Source organism: Anabrus simplex, chromosome 1, assembly GCF_040414725.1.
Source record: "Anabrus simplex isolate iqAnaSimp1 chromosome 1, ASM4041472v1, whole genome shotgun sequence".
Lineage (NCBI taxonomy): Eukaryota > Metazoa > Arthropoda > Insecta > Orthoptera > Tettigoniidae > Anabrus > Anabrus simplex.
Genome location: NC_090265.1, coordinates 1,058,431,740 through 1,058,449,146, shown reverse-complemented (window position 1 = coordinate 1,058,449,146; position 17,407 = coordinate 1,058,431,740). Strand labels below are relative to the sequence as shown.

General features: G+C 36.7%; 1 protein-coding gene across 1 annotated transcript in view; it reads right to left on the bottom strand.

Moving 5' to 3' along the window:
• LOC136857962 (AP-5 complex subunit beta-1) overlaps nt 1–17,407 on the bottom strand; it is a 185,897-nt gene that overhangs the window by 90,642 nt on the left and 77,848 nt on the right. Inside the window, exons 7-10 of the mRNA XM_067137099.2 lie at nt 11,953–12,144; nt 8,076–8,337; nt 4,359–4,509; nt 3,890–4,121 (exon numbers count right to left, since the gene is read on the bottom strand). Coding sequence (XP_066993200.2) covers nt 3,890–4,121; nt 4,359–4,509; nt 8,076–8,337; nt 11,953–12,144 — 837 coding nt within the window. The remainder of the gene's footprint in view (nt 1–3,889; nt 4,122–4,358; nt 4,510–8,075; nt 8,338–11,952; nt 12,145–17,407) is intronic.

The following is a 17,407-nucleotide window of genomic DNA, read 5'->3' as shown; positions in this document are numbered from 1 at the left end:
AAATTATATGAATCTCACTTCAGTTTTATATCAGAAATGAGGTCATTTTAAGTAAATTTGAACAGCAACTTATGACTTTGCTAGCTAGAGCATATATGCCAAATAACGTAGATTTTACCCGGCTAACTTACAGGATCCTATGGAGGAACAGACCCACTCAGTGAACAGTCCAGCAAATAGCACCACAGAAAACCTGGGCCAAATAAGTTACAAATGACTCAACGAACTACATATTCAACCTTCATAATGCAAGAATTACAGCCATGGATTATAGGGCCTGAAAACAGTTTGTGAATGAGATCCTATCCATTGTCAGTCACAACAGCGTACCACTTTAGGAGTCGATTCAGACCAAACACCAGTCACAGATAGAATTCCTAAAATAACATTCAACTTATCCTTAAATTTATCAGTAATCATTTACAAATAGTATTATCAATATTTGTTGTTCAGACTGGAAATAAAAAGCCTACTTACTCTTATGTATCTTATGTTTCCATGAATCCTATATGACATACAATCAGCTAGCCAACTATACCTATAAGTAACTGGAGGTCTCTTATTCCAGATAAATCTTGTCTATATTGTTCAAAGAGTGGTTTTGCTTTATCCAGGTTTCAACAAGATAGAAAAAGAACAAATCCAGGTTTCAACAAGATAGAAAAAGAACAAAAAGTTCTCATTACTAGAAGACTACGTACAGGAAGCAAAAACTTAGATCCGAAGAATTGATATTCAGAATATTGTACATGGAAGATCTCTTGTATTGAATTTTCTCCCTCATTAAGAGTATTAATTTCTTAGCCATTTGATATATTACTGTACATATCAGATAACATTCACTGTAAAGCATATTTTTCAAAGTTGATCACATTTCTTCTTGTTTTTAACTGTAAAGTTTCTCAGAAGATCTGACCTGAGATATATTTCCAATTTCAATATCTTTCTGCCCTCAGAACAAATGTTAGAATTAACATGTACACCCACATGGCAGGCTAGAGCTGTACTTCTGCATATGCATGCCTCATAAAAAAAATCATAAACATCGAGAATCATACTTCTTACCTATATGGATAAAACTTTACCATTTCTAATGCTACTCAGTTCGCAAAGAGATGTTATGGAAACATAAACTGAACACATTTTCAACTTCAAGCACTTTGATCTAACATCATAATAGTATCACATATCTTGGTATGTTTCACTGAGACACAGTGAATTCTCCCACATGGGTCTTCTGGCATATTTCCTTTTATTCACTAGTTTCTTACCATTCTCATTTCATATTCACATTTACACTATCCTTTTAAAATATGGCTAGCTGTGAACACCTAGTCATAAAATCATAGGGTTGGATAATCAGTTTCAGAATTACAGCAAAATAAAAACAAGCAAGTCTGTTTTGAGTATATCAAGAAACCAGTCAAGCTTGCACAGCACAGTCCATGCTGAAGTCAGTTAAAGAAATAGCTCTTGCCTGCAGGTTTACTCAGGTAGAATTTAAAAATGTGTTGCAATTTACTGATTCAACACCTTTTATTATGGGAAGGTTTAACCCTCAAATTTATTGATGTGATGATGACAGAAACTTTTACAGGAAAATGAAGGCGTTTAACCCCTATGCACCCGTAAGCGGACTGGTACGCGCTCAAGCGGCTGGGCCAGGACTCCACAAGCAGACTGGTACGCCGAGATGCAAGGTCGCATATTGGAGACATTTGTGACCTTTTGGCTTTTTCTGGAAACATTTCTATTTGAAATCTGTTCTTAGTGACTCAAAGTGTCACCAGAGTGCTCTGGTATGCTTCCTTGACAAAGAGAATTGATTAAAATATCGATCGAGAAATCTGTATTCTGTTGTTGACAAGATGGCTGAGAAGGAAGTTGCTTGCTCGCGCGAAATGCTCAGTAATAGCGAAATTTAAAGCATATTTGATGTTTTAGGCTCTGATTTCAGTAGTGTTATTGAGGAAGAAATTATCAGTGATCCTGTGCATGAATGAACACGAAATATACCACCAGAGATCTTTCGCGTAGTAATATCATACGACATGGAATGCCGAATGAACTTTCTCCCGCCCCTCAAGATCCGATTGCGACTGCCGGATTTGAACCTACGATCTTGGTACCTGGATGTGAACACTTTACTACTGATCCTCAGACTGAATAATAATAATAATAATAATAATAATAATAATAATAATAATAATAATAATAATAATAATAATAATAATAATAATGATGACGATGATGATGATGATGATGATGATGATGATGATGATGATGATGATGATGATGATAATAATAATAATACACCGAGTGAGACATCCGGCTGTAAGTTTGTATTTGGGATATAGGTTCGAATCTCATCATTTGCTTACTCGTGATTTGTTTCCCATTAGTTTCTTATTTCCAAATCAAGAAAATGTTAGGCTCATGTTGTATTGGTTTCCTATTATTTCCTTATTTTAAAATCAGGCAAATGTTAGGCTCTTGTCGTATAATTAAGGCCATAACACACTCTAAAGAACTTCCGAGGTGAGATAATGAAAAATTTAAGATTTCAAAGGGATTTTTATATGTTATATTTCTGTATTGTTCTGTTTTTTGTGTCATGAGCAATAGTGTGGAATTTCCAATAATATAAAACAATGATAAAAAATGATAAAAACAGGTCCCGTGATAATACACGCTGTCAATCACGCACTATACTGTTTTAACCGAAAGCTTGCAACATCCAGGTTGCATACTAAAATGTTTGCGGATTCCTAGCAATGTCGGAGCAAAGGGCGGGTGGGTGCATATGGGTTAAATTGAAATGATAAGCCTGCAGAGATTATCAAACTGTGAGGTATGTAGACGAGCTCATCTGTTGCTGGTCCAATAAGGATGATGGCTTCGATGATGTGCAATATCTTTCCCTACCACTTGGTCTCTTTACACAGACTGAGTGGATTCAAGTTACACAACAACATAATTAGAGTTCCTAACTTTAGTGTGTCAAGATGTCAATACTTGAAACAGATGAGCTTGATACTCCATATGTTTCTCATGTTATATTTGCAGTGTATTTTTGCCCCACTTTTGAAGACTTTTTAGATAAATTCGGTTTTAGGCATATTTAATAATTAAAATAATTAAAACATGCACTCTAAAAAGGCATGACAGGCCAGTGCAGCTGTAATATATCACAGGAAACCTCAAAGCAAATATAGCTAAAAACCAAGAGACAATATGCCTCGACCAAATTACCCTTGAGTTGAATGATGGTAGCAAAATGCCAACGGTATTATTTGTAGATTGTGCATTTCTGAGGTAGGTTGTTGTTTATAAATATGATCAGGGATCAGACATTTTACTGAATGTTCAATATTGAGCAGATAACCATAATATTTCAAAATTTGACAGCTTTTTGCACTCTTTGGACTTCTTACATCAAGTACCTTATAAGAGAGTGGCCTGTTCTGCCCTCCTTGGCATCAAGAGTGCAGCAGAGATTATGTCAATTCAAGCTTATGGCATCAAAGCAAAGCACTGTTATGTTCTAAGAGATAAGGGGCAAATTCTGTTTAGTGCTCATTTAACACTTGTCACAACAAAATAATACCTAGCCTACATTACTCCTACAATCCTAAAAAAATACATTAGCAAAAGTTTAATCAAAATCTGTCCAGCAGTTTTTGACATTAGCCTGGACAACTGTACAAACTTTATCTCTTTATAACAGCAATATCCATTATAAAAGCCCAGCAAGTCAGGCAATGCTGTGATATGCTGCAAATTCTTACTGGATAGCTGCTATGTGGTGAGGGAATCAAACAAACTCCTCCTCCATGTTCAAAGTTATTCTGCGAGTACAGGTACTATAGTAAATAACTGAGTGTTTTACCTTTGGATAATCAATATTATAATTCTGTAACACTGCAGCCAGGAATACATCTAAAACAAAATGGAGTGTAGAGAGAGTTGCAGGGCTGTCTGGTTTTGTGTAGGCAACAACGAGAGATGTCAACAAGGATGCAGGAATAGAAGAGGCTCGGAATGTCTCCTGAACTTTCTGAATAAAATTCAAAACAAATGGAGCCATAGTTACGTCTTCAACAGCCGAAGTTAAAAGAGCTCTAAAAGAAAATCAGGAATAACAAAATATTTAGGAAAAATACTCTCCTGAGTATCAGTTATTTCAAATAGAAACATGTATTAGTATTACTGCAATAGGTATATTTGATAGCTGAAGTGATGAAATGGAAAGCAATGAAGATGAAAACAACAGTAATATACATATCACATTCTGAGCCTCACGTTACAGATTCAAATCTAAGTAATTTCAAAAAAAGCACCAATATACCAGTTCTTACCCACATATTTTGTCTTCCATTTCAGAAGTCTGCTGATCACTCAAATATTTGTATAATATCCTTACAAGAGCTGACCTTAATTTCAATGAGCTTCTTATCCTCATTTGTTTCTGAACACAATCCACAGCCTTGAATAAAAGTTCAGTTGATCCTGCAACAGGACAAGAATATATGAGATAAAAATATCTTCTATCTTGAAACAAGAAAGAAATCTACAAAGGATAGCAAGGTCACTTCTTAATAAGTGTATTTGATATGTATTGTTTAAGCCAGAATACTGCCCAAAGGATGCTGATAGAAAAGAAAGAGAGGATCCAGATTCAGATAGGGAGCCATGCATACAAGCTGTGAGACAATGGAAAGCAGAACTTTGAAGGTACAGTAGGTTAACTTGCATGTGATGGACATAGAAAGAGGCAATAAACTATATTATCACTGAGGAATAGTGCCTAGGAGAGATTATACAGTAATTGTAGAGCAGACATATAGAGTGAAGTCCTGAAAGGGTTGCCATCCTTCCTGCATGTCACAGTATTGGTAAACGAGAGTGCAGTCACTGTGACACCATTCCCATACACCTGTACAAAACCTACCAACTTCGATAAATGGATAATAAGATTGAAAAATAGATAGCAAACATTAAAACTTATTCCATTATAGTAAGTATTGAAAGTATTCTCCCCGCAGACAACCATTGTAGCATGTGATGATATTCCCGTTCACTTTCTGCAATTTAGCCTCAAGAAACTTCAAACTTTTGTTGCAAATTGCATTTTTCAGTTCTTATATGGGTGTGGAGGTTACATCTATTGGGAGGACAAGCTGGCCATAAACCTGCCTAATTATTCTGTCCCCAAAATCATCACACAATGAATTAATTGAATTACAAGCGATAAATGTTGTAGCCCCCATCTCACTGGAAATATCCGAGTGACATTTCCTGTTCAGTCAGTTGAGGAAAAAAACATGCTCAGTATTAATTCTATGTATCAGTCAGAATTAATGGGAAGGTAAGGTAAGGGTGTATTCTGCCCGAAGGCAGGTCCGAAACTCTGCAGAGGTGTGCCTGAGCCAGAGTTTACGTGCGGTAGGGTGGCCAGCTCCTTTCCACTCCTCCATTTCCTTATCACCCACCAACAGCGCGTGGCAACCCATCCAAATCTTGACCACACCCAATGTTGCTTAACTTTGAAGATCTCATGGGATCCGGTGTTTCAACACGGCTACGGCCGTTAGCAGAATTAATGGAGGTGTTAAAAAAAATTGGCCCTACAATTCTTTTAGCACTAAACGCGTACCAAACTTCTATTTTACGGTCATGAAGTAGAGTTCCATGAATTGTTTTTGGATTCTCATGTGACCAATACCTGTTATTTTGTGAATCTACACATCCATGCAAATAAAACCATGCCTCATCAGAAAACAGCACTAATTCAGGATTTAATTCACCACTGTTGACAGAATGAAGAAACCAACTGCTTAAACTTTGCACTTCTCTTTTTTATGCCTGCCATGGAGAAAAATATGAAACCTCTCTTTGCTGAACCAGTTTCCTTACAGATTTTCAGAGGGATTGGTCAAGTCTTTCACAAATATCCTGATTTTTTCATCAGTTATGACAGTTGATCGTTCAATTCTTCTTGTTTAGCATTGAACTGTTTTGAATTTATTCACAATTTTCTTAATTCCATAACATGTTGGCACTCATGCTCCAGGAATTTTTTTGTGGAATTCTCCTCTCACTTTCCCAGCAAATTTGTACTTTAAAAATCTACAGCACATGAAAATACTGTACACAGTTCAACAATTAATTCAGAAGCTATGAAATGCACTAAACCGAGCTGTATAAGAAGCAATCATGCTGTACGCTGTATGGAAGCTTATCATAGACTAGCTGAGACAGTGACATCACTGAGCAAGCTATTACATCATCCACCTGCCCAGACACGGCACAGTGGATAACCAGCAACTCGACTGAGGCTCGCACTGTAAATACGGTATTCAAATAGAACATAATACTGAATTATGCTCGTCCTATACAGATGATATACTGTGCAGTAACTGGAGGTTAGCCTGTTCCCTGACATTATGCACTGTATTCCAATTTTCTTTGTTCACAGAATTTCTTCTAAAACATTCAAGTTTATTAAGGCATTATTTATACAGTGCTTGCTCAACAGTGAAGGGGTGGCAGGCCTGCCCTTTACCTGGGGCCCCAGGTTTAATTCCTCACCTGTCGGCAGCCCTGAAAATGGTTTTCTGAGGTTTTCTAGTTTCACACAGGCTGTACCTTAATTTAGGCCACAGCCGCTTCCGTCTTACTCCTAACCCTTTCCTATCTCATTGTCGCCATATGACCTGTCTGTGTCGGTGCAATGTAAAACAAATTGTTTAAAAAAAAAAAACTAAACTGGAAAGTAAATACGTGAATCTTTTTGTCATTAGAAATTCAGGGTGTGGGTCTTATTTGGTGGGTGGTGGTATTTGGGATTATACGTTACAGTGGAAGCCCACTATAGCAAGTAAGGCATATAGTGAGAACGCTGTTGTAACGACAGTTTTTTCATGTCCCTTGAACATTCCTCTATTAAACTGTAATATACTTCAGTTACAATGAGAACCCTTCCACCAATTCATCCAATATTATGAGAAATGGAGCATGCGTAATTTTTTCCATTCTTGACATTTATGCTGCACTCCAATTATTATACTGAATGCGATCGATCTTCCGTATCAATTTCTCGCTACAGGCACTAGCGAGCTCTATAGTTGATATTCGAAGGCACTGCAAAAGTCGATTAGTAATATCCATCAACTAGTGTAAACAATTCCAATATAAATGGTCCGTTATTGGACCTATGGGAATCAACATCTATATCATAGTGTAAACAAACCAAGTTCGATACAAAAGAGGAGAAAATGTCTTAATAAAAGTGTAAATAATGTGGTGGAAACAGTTTTTAACTTGTCAGAAATAAAAGCTGAAGTAAACAATCACTTAATTTTAATACTATCACAGATACTGAAATTGAGTAAGAATGTAGCATAATACTTCCCAATATATGGCAGGGTGCATCACTAATTTCAGAGGTTACGTTATATTATTCTCATGTCTGGTTACTATGTATAGCGAAAAGTTTATCATTACTCTACTGGGGCTTGAAATATGTTTTTGTGATACATAAACGGTGAAGTATGGTTAGGTGATGCTGTTTGAGTAAGTAAATTGGAATGTTTGATACAGAAGCCTCTGGTGTGATTCTACAGTACTGCAATTTTTAAGAATGAATTTGAACATGCCCATTCACATAGTATCAGAATTAGAAAAATAATTGACGAGTAAGCTGCAGAGTGGAAATCATCCACGAAAACAATATTTTAGCAAACTGATCACCGTTTCATAATGATTTTAACTTTTTTAAAAACATTGTTATTCCTTCCGAATTCTATGAAAAATCGGATATAATGTCAATCCACTAGGGCCTACTGCAAGTAAATTTTTCACGGTTATGATTTCTCGCTATAATGGACTTCTACTGTATTTATTTTCATATGGGAAAACTAAAGCTTTTGGAGATAACACCATACATGAAAGGAAAGATAGATTTGTCAAAGATGTGAGGAAATGGAAGATTTGGAAAGACAGCCAAATAAACAATATCAAACAACAGCCTTGCATAACAATTATAATCTCCTGATTCCTGAAAATGGACCTACCTGGTTCATGTTTCAATAATGTACTGAGCAGCTGTAACTTCTTGAGCTGAGTCTCAGGACCATCAAAACAGCCTGGAAGGAAGATAGCTGCATTTAGCAAACTAGTAGTCTTCTGAGGAATCTGCGAGAGGTAGTCACGCAGGTAATCCAGATAAATGAGCTTAGTACAAGCTGGCAGGGCAGGGTGATTTGAGTTAACACACAGCTGCTGCAGCATCAAGTTGCGATCTTGTTCTTGAAATAAGATATTGCCAAGATTCTTCTGAAAAACATATAACTGACAAATACACCATTGCTACATTAAGTCATTGCAGAAAGACAGGAACAAGAAAAGGAACACAAAACAGGATGAACATAACAGCCGCTCAGTGTGGGAAGAGGGAGCAATAGAAAGAGGAGACAACATCAAAATACAAATGGACGCAGACAATCTCTGCATCTTCATACACTGATGTCTTCTAACAGATAGGCTCTCTCCTTATCAATCCCAGTTCTTCTACATCCATCTCTTCTCAGTCCCCGACGAGCTCATTTCTAGTTCCTAGCCCCTGTGTTCCTTTGGCTATACATCTTGTTTTGTACTTGCACCATGATGAAGCCCCTCATTATTGGCACCAGGTAAGGGAGCATATTAATATCACATTTCCTAATCAATGAATTGGTCATGGTAGTACCTTTCTCTGACCACACAGGTCTCCCTCACTCAATCCCTTAGATTATTGTTTATGGGGTTGGGTAAAGAGTGAAGTCTACAGAAGAAAAGTTAATACATGAAATGAACTGCTCGCTCGTGTAATGGATACTTTAGCTGATGTATGGGAATGTCACAATGATCTTTGATGGGCAACACATGGTATTCTTCAGTGACGTGACAAATGCATTGAGGTCAATGGTGGGATCTTTGAGAATTCATTGTGAAATCATTGTCCCTGGACCAAAAAATGACATGATATGAAAAAAAAAAAAAAGGTTGTGTACTGTAATCTTGTTATTATTGCTATGGAAAGAAAGAGAAACATAAAACAATAAACTTATTTTCCCAGGTTATCAATGTTTATATCGAAACAGGACTATATCAACAACCATCTTATATTGACCCCATGTTCATATGAACTTTTTGATCAAAATTACCAGTACTATCACATCCTAGAATATTGCCCTTTCCTATTGGCTCACCCTATATATACAGAGCCTATTTGAAGACAGCAGTTTATGAAAGTGTGGAGATTATCCTTGTCCTTTTGTGTTTTTATGTCAGTCCTTGTCTCTCCTCTTTCTGCTGCTCGCTCTTCCCACACTGACCACACATAATTTTACTATAATGTTACTATTTTCCCGCTTCAAACATCCAGCCACACCATTCTTTAATCCTGCCATTACTGGAGCATTATCAGCACCAAGAACTAGGCAGTTTTTTAGTGGAATGCAGAATTCCTGAAAAGCTGAGAGCAAAAGATTGGCAATGTTAGCTCCAGTAGCATCCCCTTCTAAATTAGGCACAGAGAGTAGACAACTCTGAATTTCATTGACTTCAGGCCTAAAAAATATTACAATAGGATATATTTTCAAGTCGCTATTATTGCTACCATCAGTAGCAACAGAAAATGCATTCACCTGGAAATATGATCCAATTGTCGCCCTTACTTCCATGCACATTTCTGTAATGATAGCTGCTGTTTTTGTTCTAGCACACCCATATCATTTAGTGATTTCCAAATCAGGAAACATTTTCCGAAACAAAGGCCCCGCGTGGTCGGCACAATTTACAGGCAATTGTGTTCTACTATAAATGACGTAAATAAAGCCTCAGCATTCATCACAGGATTTACATCTTGGTTTTTACATGAAAAGCTCAGTTTCTGATTGAGTGATTCTTTCTACACACTGGACACTCTCCTTATGTTTTTTTCATTTGCACATGTTTGAGCATATCTCACTTCCTGCCATATGCAACTGAAAAATCACACCTACATATGGTACAGAATGTGAATGTTGGTCCCTTCCTGGATTCACTGAATCACGGAAACTCTTCCCTATGAGCGCTTTTAAACACTGTATCATATTTCTTTTTTTGACATTTTGACCTAAACAAATATTAAGACATACAACCAAGAAGCACTACTACATGACGTAACACGAGCACTTATGCAGGTCCTGCCCTGGATAGACATCCATGATGTGCTACTTCTGAGGTTAGGTTACTTGCTTGCAACTTCCACTTCCTATTATTACGCTATTTGAGTATTTGACTGTATTACAGACCAAAGAAGAGCACATGGCTGGCCAATGTGCCCCGTACTGCCATCCGGTTGTGATTATTAGAACTACTATCAGGGATGTAAAGGAGAGGGCATATAAGTCTCTGGTAAGACCCCAACTAGAGTATGGTTCCAGTGTATGGGACCCTCACCAGGATTACTTGATTCAAGAACTGGAAAAAATCCAAAGAAAAGTAGCTCGATTTGTTCTGGGTGATTTCCGACAAAAGAGTAGCATTACAAAAATGTTGCAAAGTTTGGGCTGGGAAAATTTGGGAGAAAGGAGACGAGCTGTTCGATTAAATGGTATGTTCCGAGCTGTCAGAGGAGAGATGGCGTGGGAGGACATCAGTAGACGAATAAGTTTGAGTGGTGTCTTTAAAAGTAGGAAGGATCACAATATGAAGATAAAGTTGGAATTCAAGAGGACAAATTGGGGCAAATATTTGTTTATAGGAAGGGGAGTTAGGGATTGGAATAACTTACCATGGGAAATGTTCGATAATTTTCCAATTTCTTTGCGATCATTTAAGAAAAGGCTAGGAAAACAACAGATAGGGAATCTGCCACCTGGGCGACTGCCCTAAATGCAGATCAGTAGTGATTGATTGATTGATTGATTGATTGATTGATTGATTGATTGATTGATTGATTGATTGATTGATTGATTGATTGATTGATTGATTGCCATAGTCAGCCGTATATCAATAGAATGAGGAAACATGCTGGAGTTTGAAATAATATGAAAATTACTGAAACTGCTCTGAAAATCAGGGGATCGGTCCCGGCGATCAGGAGATTGGGAAGAAAGACGAAAAATTGGGAGTCTTAAATTGGGAGAGTTAGCACGTATGAGTTGGCATGGCTTTTCAATTTTTTTGGTAATAATAATAATAATAATAATAATAATAATAATAATAATAATAATAATAATAATAATAATAATAATAATAATAATAATAATAATAATAATAATAATAATAATAATAATAATGTTATTGGTTTTATGTCCTGCTGACTACTTTTATGGTTTTCAGAGATGCCGAGGTACCATAATTTTCTCCTGTGAGAGTTATTTCTACTGACACAGGGCTGATGTATTTGAGCACCTTCAAATACCACCAGACTGAGCCGGGATCAAACCTGCCAAGTTGGGCAGACAATTTTGTGCTCTGCAATAATGTTTATGAGCTCTTTCCCCTAACAACTGATGGTTCAGATGATATAATCTTGTGATCAAAGAAAAATTACAATGGTGATACCTTGTTATTTCAAAGTATTAAAAACACTGAACAGGACCTTATTTGTCAGCAAGTTTTTTTAGCAACAATTTTGGACATAACTATTTTTGGACGATGACCAACCGCTTCAAGATATTCACAAGAAAATGAAAACTCTTTTCAAGATAGTGGGTTCAGCTCACCTCAGACTTTACAGGACTTTTGATAAAATCTTCACTACACAGCTAAGAACAAGTGTGCCAAGTTTCATAATTCTCATATTTATTCCTTGTGTTTGGCCATTTTGAATGTTCATTGACTGGAATGTTACAAGGAGATAACATTAATTAATAAGAATGAAGAACTGACCACCAATTGATGTAAGAAAGCTTCTCCTACCTCCAACATGAGAAGCATATGGAAGGCTGCAACATTGTATGTACAAGCATAATTAAGCAGCAGTGGCTTAAGAACTTGAGCAGATGCTTGCAGCTCAGTTCTAGACATCATCATGCTAATAAGCTGAGTTGCAATCCAGATCATTCCCTCACAAGTGCACAGTGGTAGTTGGTCCATTAAGAATGACACAATCTGTAACATTATATAACATTCTTACATTAAACTTACATTAGTCATTATATAAATTCTGCCTGAAACTAATATACATCTCACAAGCTAATTGGAAATAATTACATCTGTAATAGGCAAAGGTATTTCAGTCTTCAACAGTCCATGGAAATCATACCAAAAATATAGTTTAACTAACAAATTGGTTAAGAAAATAATTGGCTGGAAAAAGTAACAAGAATAATAGGCATCTGTTAATGTACACGACTTCTATTTATTATTGTGATGGATGTATTATCTGCGCACCTTTTCTGGATAGATTTACACCCTAGTGCTGAATTGGTCGACCTCGGCAATCTTCGAGATTCGTACTGGCAACCTCTGAAACACAAACTATGAAGCGCTTATGCATCGCTGTGCGACATCTGGCGTATCCTTTACGTACTAGTACTGTTGTTATTTATGCAGCAAAGCCAAACTATAGAATTCACTCTAGGAATAAGATTCGCATCGAGAATATTATATAATGTTATATAATGTGTGTGTGACACAGTTGTTGGCTTGGGATAACAAAAGTTTAGCAAAATTCATATCGATCGATCATATTATCGATTCAATTGTGATTTAATTTCCATTCAGTTGGCAGTACTACTGGAACCAGAATTGCTCCCTCCTTACTCCTCAAACCCGTACACAAATCTATCGATAAAAAGTGCGCAGATAATAGTAATGAAATCTATTAAAAGGAAAGAACATGGAGATATCAAAGCCTTCACATTTGCAGATGATGTTGCGATCTGGAGTGACTCAGAAGAGGAATTGGGAGAGATAATGCAAAGCTGGAATGAGAAGTTTAAGAAATATGGTTTAAACATCAGTAAGACCAAGACGGTGGTGATGAAAGTGTATGGGGAAGGAGCAGAACCAACAGTCATGTTACATGAAGCCCAACTGGACAGAGTTCCAGTTTTCAAATACTTCAAATACTTCTATCAAATGACAATCTAGCAAAACATGAGGTGAACAATTGAATCAATAAGGCAACACAATTTTACCACCAGGTAAGACACCTGCTGTGAGATGAGCAAATACCTATGAAAACAAAAATGATATTGTACAAGTCCTATCATACACCAATTCTTACATACAGTCTCGAAACCACAACACTGACTAATAGAGATAATTCCAAACTCCAGGCAGCTGAAATGAAATTCCTACGCACTAAGATCCAGAAAACCAGGAAAGACAAGATTAGGAATGAGAAAATTAGAGAAGAAGTAGGAACAGATGATTCTCTCCTCAATAAGATTCAGATATCAAGACTGAAGTGGTTTGGTCACATGAAGAGGATGCCAGTTAACAGAACCGCAAGGAAGGAATTTGACAGAAAAGTAGAAGGAAGACGACCCGTGGGAAGGCCACGAAGGAAATGGATAGATTTAGCTAACAACGATGTACTGCCTAGAGGTCATGATTGGGACAAGTTGGTGGAGGAGGAATGGTACAAGGACAGAATGAGATGGAGGAGGCTCATATACCACACCCGGGAAACTGGAGATGGTTTAGGATGATGATGTTAATGTACAGTATCATCATCATCTTCATTTTCTTCCTCCATCAGCCTTATCCACGGAGCTCCTGGGTTGGACTATGAATCATTGATCTCATCCACTTCTTGCACCTCCCTGGAGACACAAGAGAAGCACATTGCTTCTGGGATACTCCTCGGATCTTTGTTCTGATCCACTCTGATGCTTCACGTAGGCTATCATTGCGATTGACTCCCCACACCTGAAGATATTTTATACCTAACTCCCAGATTTTAATGAGGCCACCCCTATCCTGGAGAACAAACATCTTTTGCAACTGTCCCTGACCTGGAGAACAGATACTGCTGGAATTCAGTGGCATTTCCTCCACTAGGAAACCAGCATCCAAATTAAAGGAGTTCCTCTGCCCAAAGTTGTTGGTCCTTTTAGAGAGTTGGGTTATTTACTCCAGCCCAACATTCAGTGTTGAGATGCTGGCTGCCTGGTCTACCCCACCCCCATCCCGTAGCAGATAACCCTGGCGAGACAGAGAGATTTTCACTATTTGGAGAAATATATTCCTAGTAATAAAAAGAAAATCCATTACTCCTTTAACAAACAAGGCCTTGAATGATGTAAAGTTTCAGTAGGGTTATTATCATTTTATCTTTATTATTACTACTTTTTGTAGATATTGAAGAAGCACACACAACCTGATAGACAAATGTTTTGCAGTTATAACTTTAAAGAATACACCTTGTATGACAGACATATGCACGTTAGACGATTTATCATTGGAATGCTCCATTCAACAAGGATTTGACGCACTAAAGGGCCATATGCATGATGAAGTGATAGAACGGTTGAACATTTTAATTCCTGTTTCGTCTATGAAGAAGTCACCATTTTTATTATTTTTAAGAATATTACTTGTTTATTACTGGGTATCCTATAACTAATTACAATATTAAGCATTTATGTAAAGTGCACTGGGGGATTACCACTGAGGATTTAGGAGTGGTAGATCTGCCTCAAACAAGATGGAAAAATGTTACAAATAAAACATTATTTTACATCAACAGTTTATTGACTTTAAGCAGGTTTGCAATAGTGTATTGATGCTTTGGTTGTACATTGCAACACTCGAGCTTGTAAGCTTAGTAAAGATGACATTAAAGAAAACCAGATCTAAGTACAGTAATAAAAAATAAAACAGCAAGGAAATATATTATAACCCTTTGAAGTTAAAACTAGGACTCAGACAAGGTGATGTACTGTCAAAATTACTCTTCAGTGCGACTTAGAGAAAGTTATACGATCCACTGAAATCAACAAAGGGAGGTCCATTTACAGGGTGTACCAGAACTACACCAACAAAAAAATCAGGGGTGCTCTTCATGTTATATTAAAAACAATGGCGCAATCAGATTGGTGGAGAAAATTTTTCTTTTCGAGGAAATAAGGTCACTTTGTTACTTCCAGGAGCGCGATTCAAATTGACGAACTTGCCGTCTGAGTGGGTTTCTCATTTGTCTCACATGAATGTAAGCTTTTGCTCACTATGTGTCTGTGTTTTATTATGTAAAGTTTCAGTAGGGTTATTATCATTTTATCTTCATTATTACTACTTTTTGTAGATATTGAAGAAGCACACACAACCTGGTAGACAAATCTTTTGCAGTTATTACTTTAAAGAATACGCCTTGTTACGACAGACATATGCACGTTAGACGATTTATCATTGGAATGCTCCATTCAACAAGGATTTGATGCACTAAAGGGCCATATGCATCATAAGTTTTAACAAATTATTTTATGCACAAATGGACTTACTTGAAATATTATTGTAGAGTATTAATATTATGACAACTGTTTAAGGACAGGCAAGAATGTACAGCTTAGGATCTCCAACCTTATTTTTTTTTTTTTTTTTTTTATTTTATGCCCACATTGGAGCACTTTAATCAACCCATATACATTTAAGTCCTAAGAGTATTAACTACAAATTTGGCTTTTCTTCTGCTCCCAGAACTTCTTTTCTTTCTGACCTGGTTGCCCTTTCTTCATCAGTCATGGTGTACTGTTTGCGTGTAAAAGTTTTCAGTTTAAATCTCAAGTCTCTGTTTCTCATGATCCTCTTCTCTTCTCTTCTCGGTCTTCAATTTGCTGTACTGCCAAGCCTAACTCATCTAAATCATCTTGGACTTCTTTGAACCAATTATTCTTGGTTTTACTTTTCCAAAAGTAGTTGAAAAGATGTTTCAGTACCCTGGTTTCTGGTAGTCTTGATATGTGGCAGAAAAATGCAACCCTCCTTTTCTGCATTGTGTCTATTATTGATTCAGTTTCCTAGTATACAACTTCATTAGGTAATAATCGCCAATGTCCATCTACTTGATGTTTTTTTGTTTATGGTTGTTATTCTAAGGATTCTTATTTCTGTCTTCTGTTGTTGTTGATTTGGTGTTCAAAGTGAATAGTGCTTCACTAGCATAGGTTGCTTCAGGTTTAATAACAGAGCTGTAGTGTTTGAATTTTTGCATTTATCGAGATATATTTCTTCTTGTAGGTTAGCCAAGTGGTACGTTGTGTTTGTTTCAATTTAGTTGTTCTATTTTCTACTGATATTTTCTCATTTAAGTTCCAAGTAATAATCTCCCCAAGATACTTGAATTAATTTACAATCTTAATTTGTTTGTTATTATTATTCAGTGTGATAGTTGGTGTTTCAACCTTGAAGGATGGCATCATTTCCATCTTTTCAAATGAGATTTGTAGTCCAACTTTTGCTACTATTTTTTTGAGTTCTTCAATTTGGTATTTAGCCTCCACCACACTATTTGCAAGCAGCACAAGGCCATCTGAAAATGCCAGGCAATTGAGTTTGATATTTTTGCCAATCTTGATGTTTGGTTGGCATTTCTCAGTCCACTTTCACATGATTTTCTCCAGTGTGCCGTTAAATAGTAATGGTGAGAGACCGTCACCCTGTCGAAAGTCCAGTCCGGATTTCAAATGACTCGACAACTCCCCTCTGAATGTAACTTTTGATTTAGTGTTCCTAATGGTAATTCCAATAAGGTTGATAGTTTCAGGTGTAATACAAAATCCTTGATAATTTTAAGTAATGACTGACGATGGATGCTGTCATATGCTTTCTTGAAGTCAACAAAAGTGATGACTAACTTTTTTTCTCACTCTTTGATGTTTCATGATCCATTTAAGACAGATGATTTGATCTGGATACCTTCTTCCAGGTCGAAATCCTCCCCGATATTCTCCAAGTTCTTGGTCGAGTTGTTCCTGAATTCTTATTAAGATAATTCTAGACAGGATTTTATATGTGACATCAAGTAAAGAAATCCCCCATAATTATTTGGATCCAATCTATCTCCCTTTTTGTGTATTGGATGAATTATAGCTGTGTTCCATTCTTCAAGCAGTTTTTCAGAATTCCAGATGTCTATGAAGTGTTTGTGGAGGTTTTGAAGTGTTTGTTTATTTGCATTCTTCCACAGCTCTGCAACCACTTGATTCTCTCCTGCTGGCTTGTAGTCCTTGAGCCAAACAATCGCTTTGATTACTTCATTGAAATCTGGTGGTATAACCTTTTCTATACTTGTTTTATTTTTTGAATAAGGATCAAATTCTAAGTATTCTTTTGGTTCCTCAGCATTTAGTAATTCTTTGAAGTGATCGGCTAGAATTTTGGCATTCTCTTGATTATTGTGTGCTAGTTTCCCTTGTTTATTTTTCAT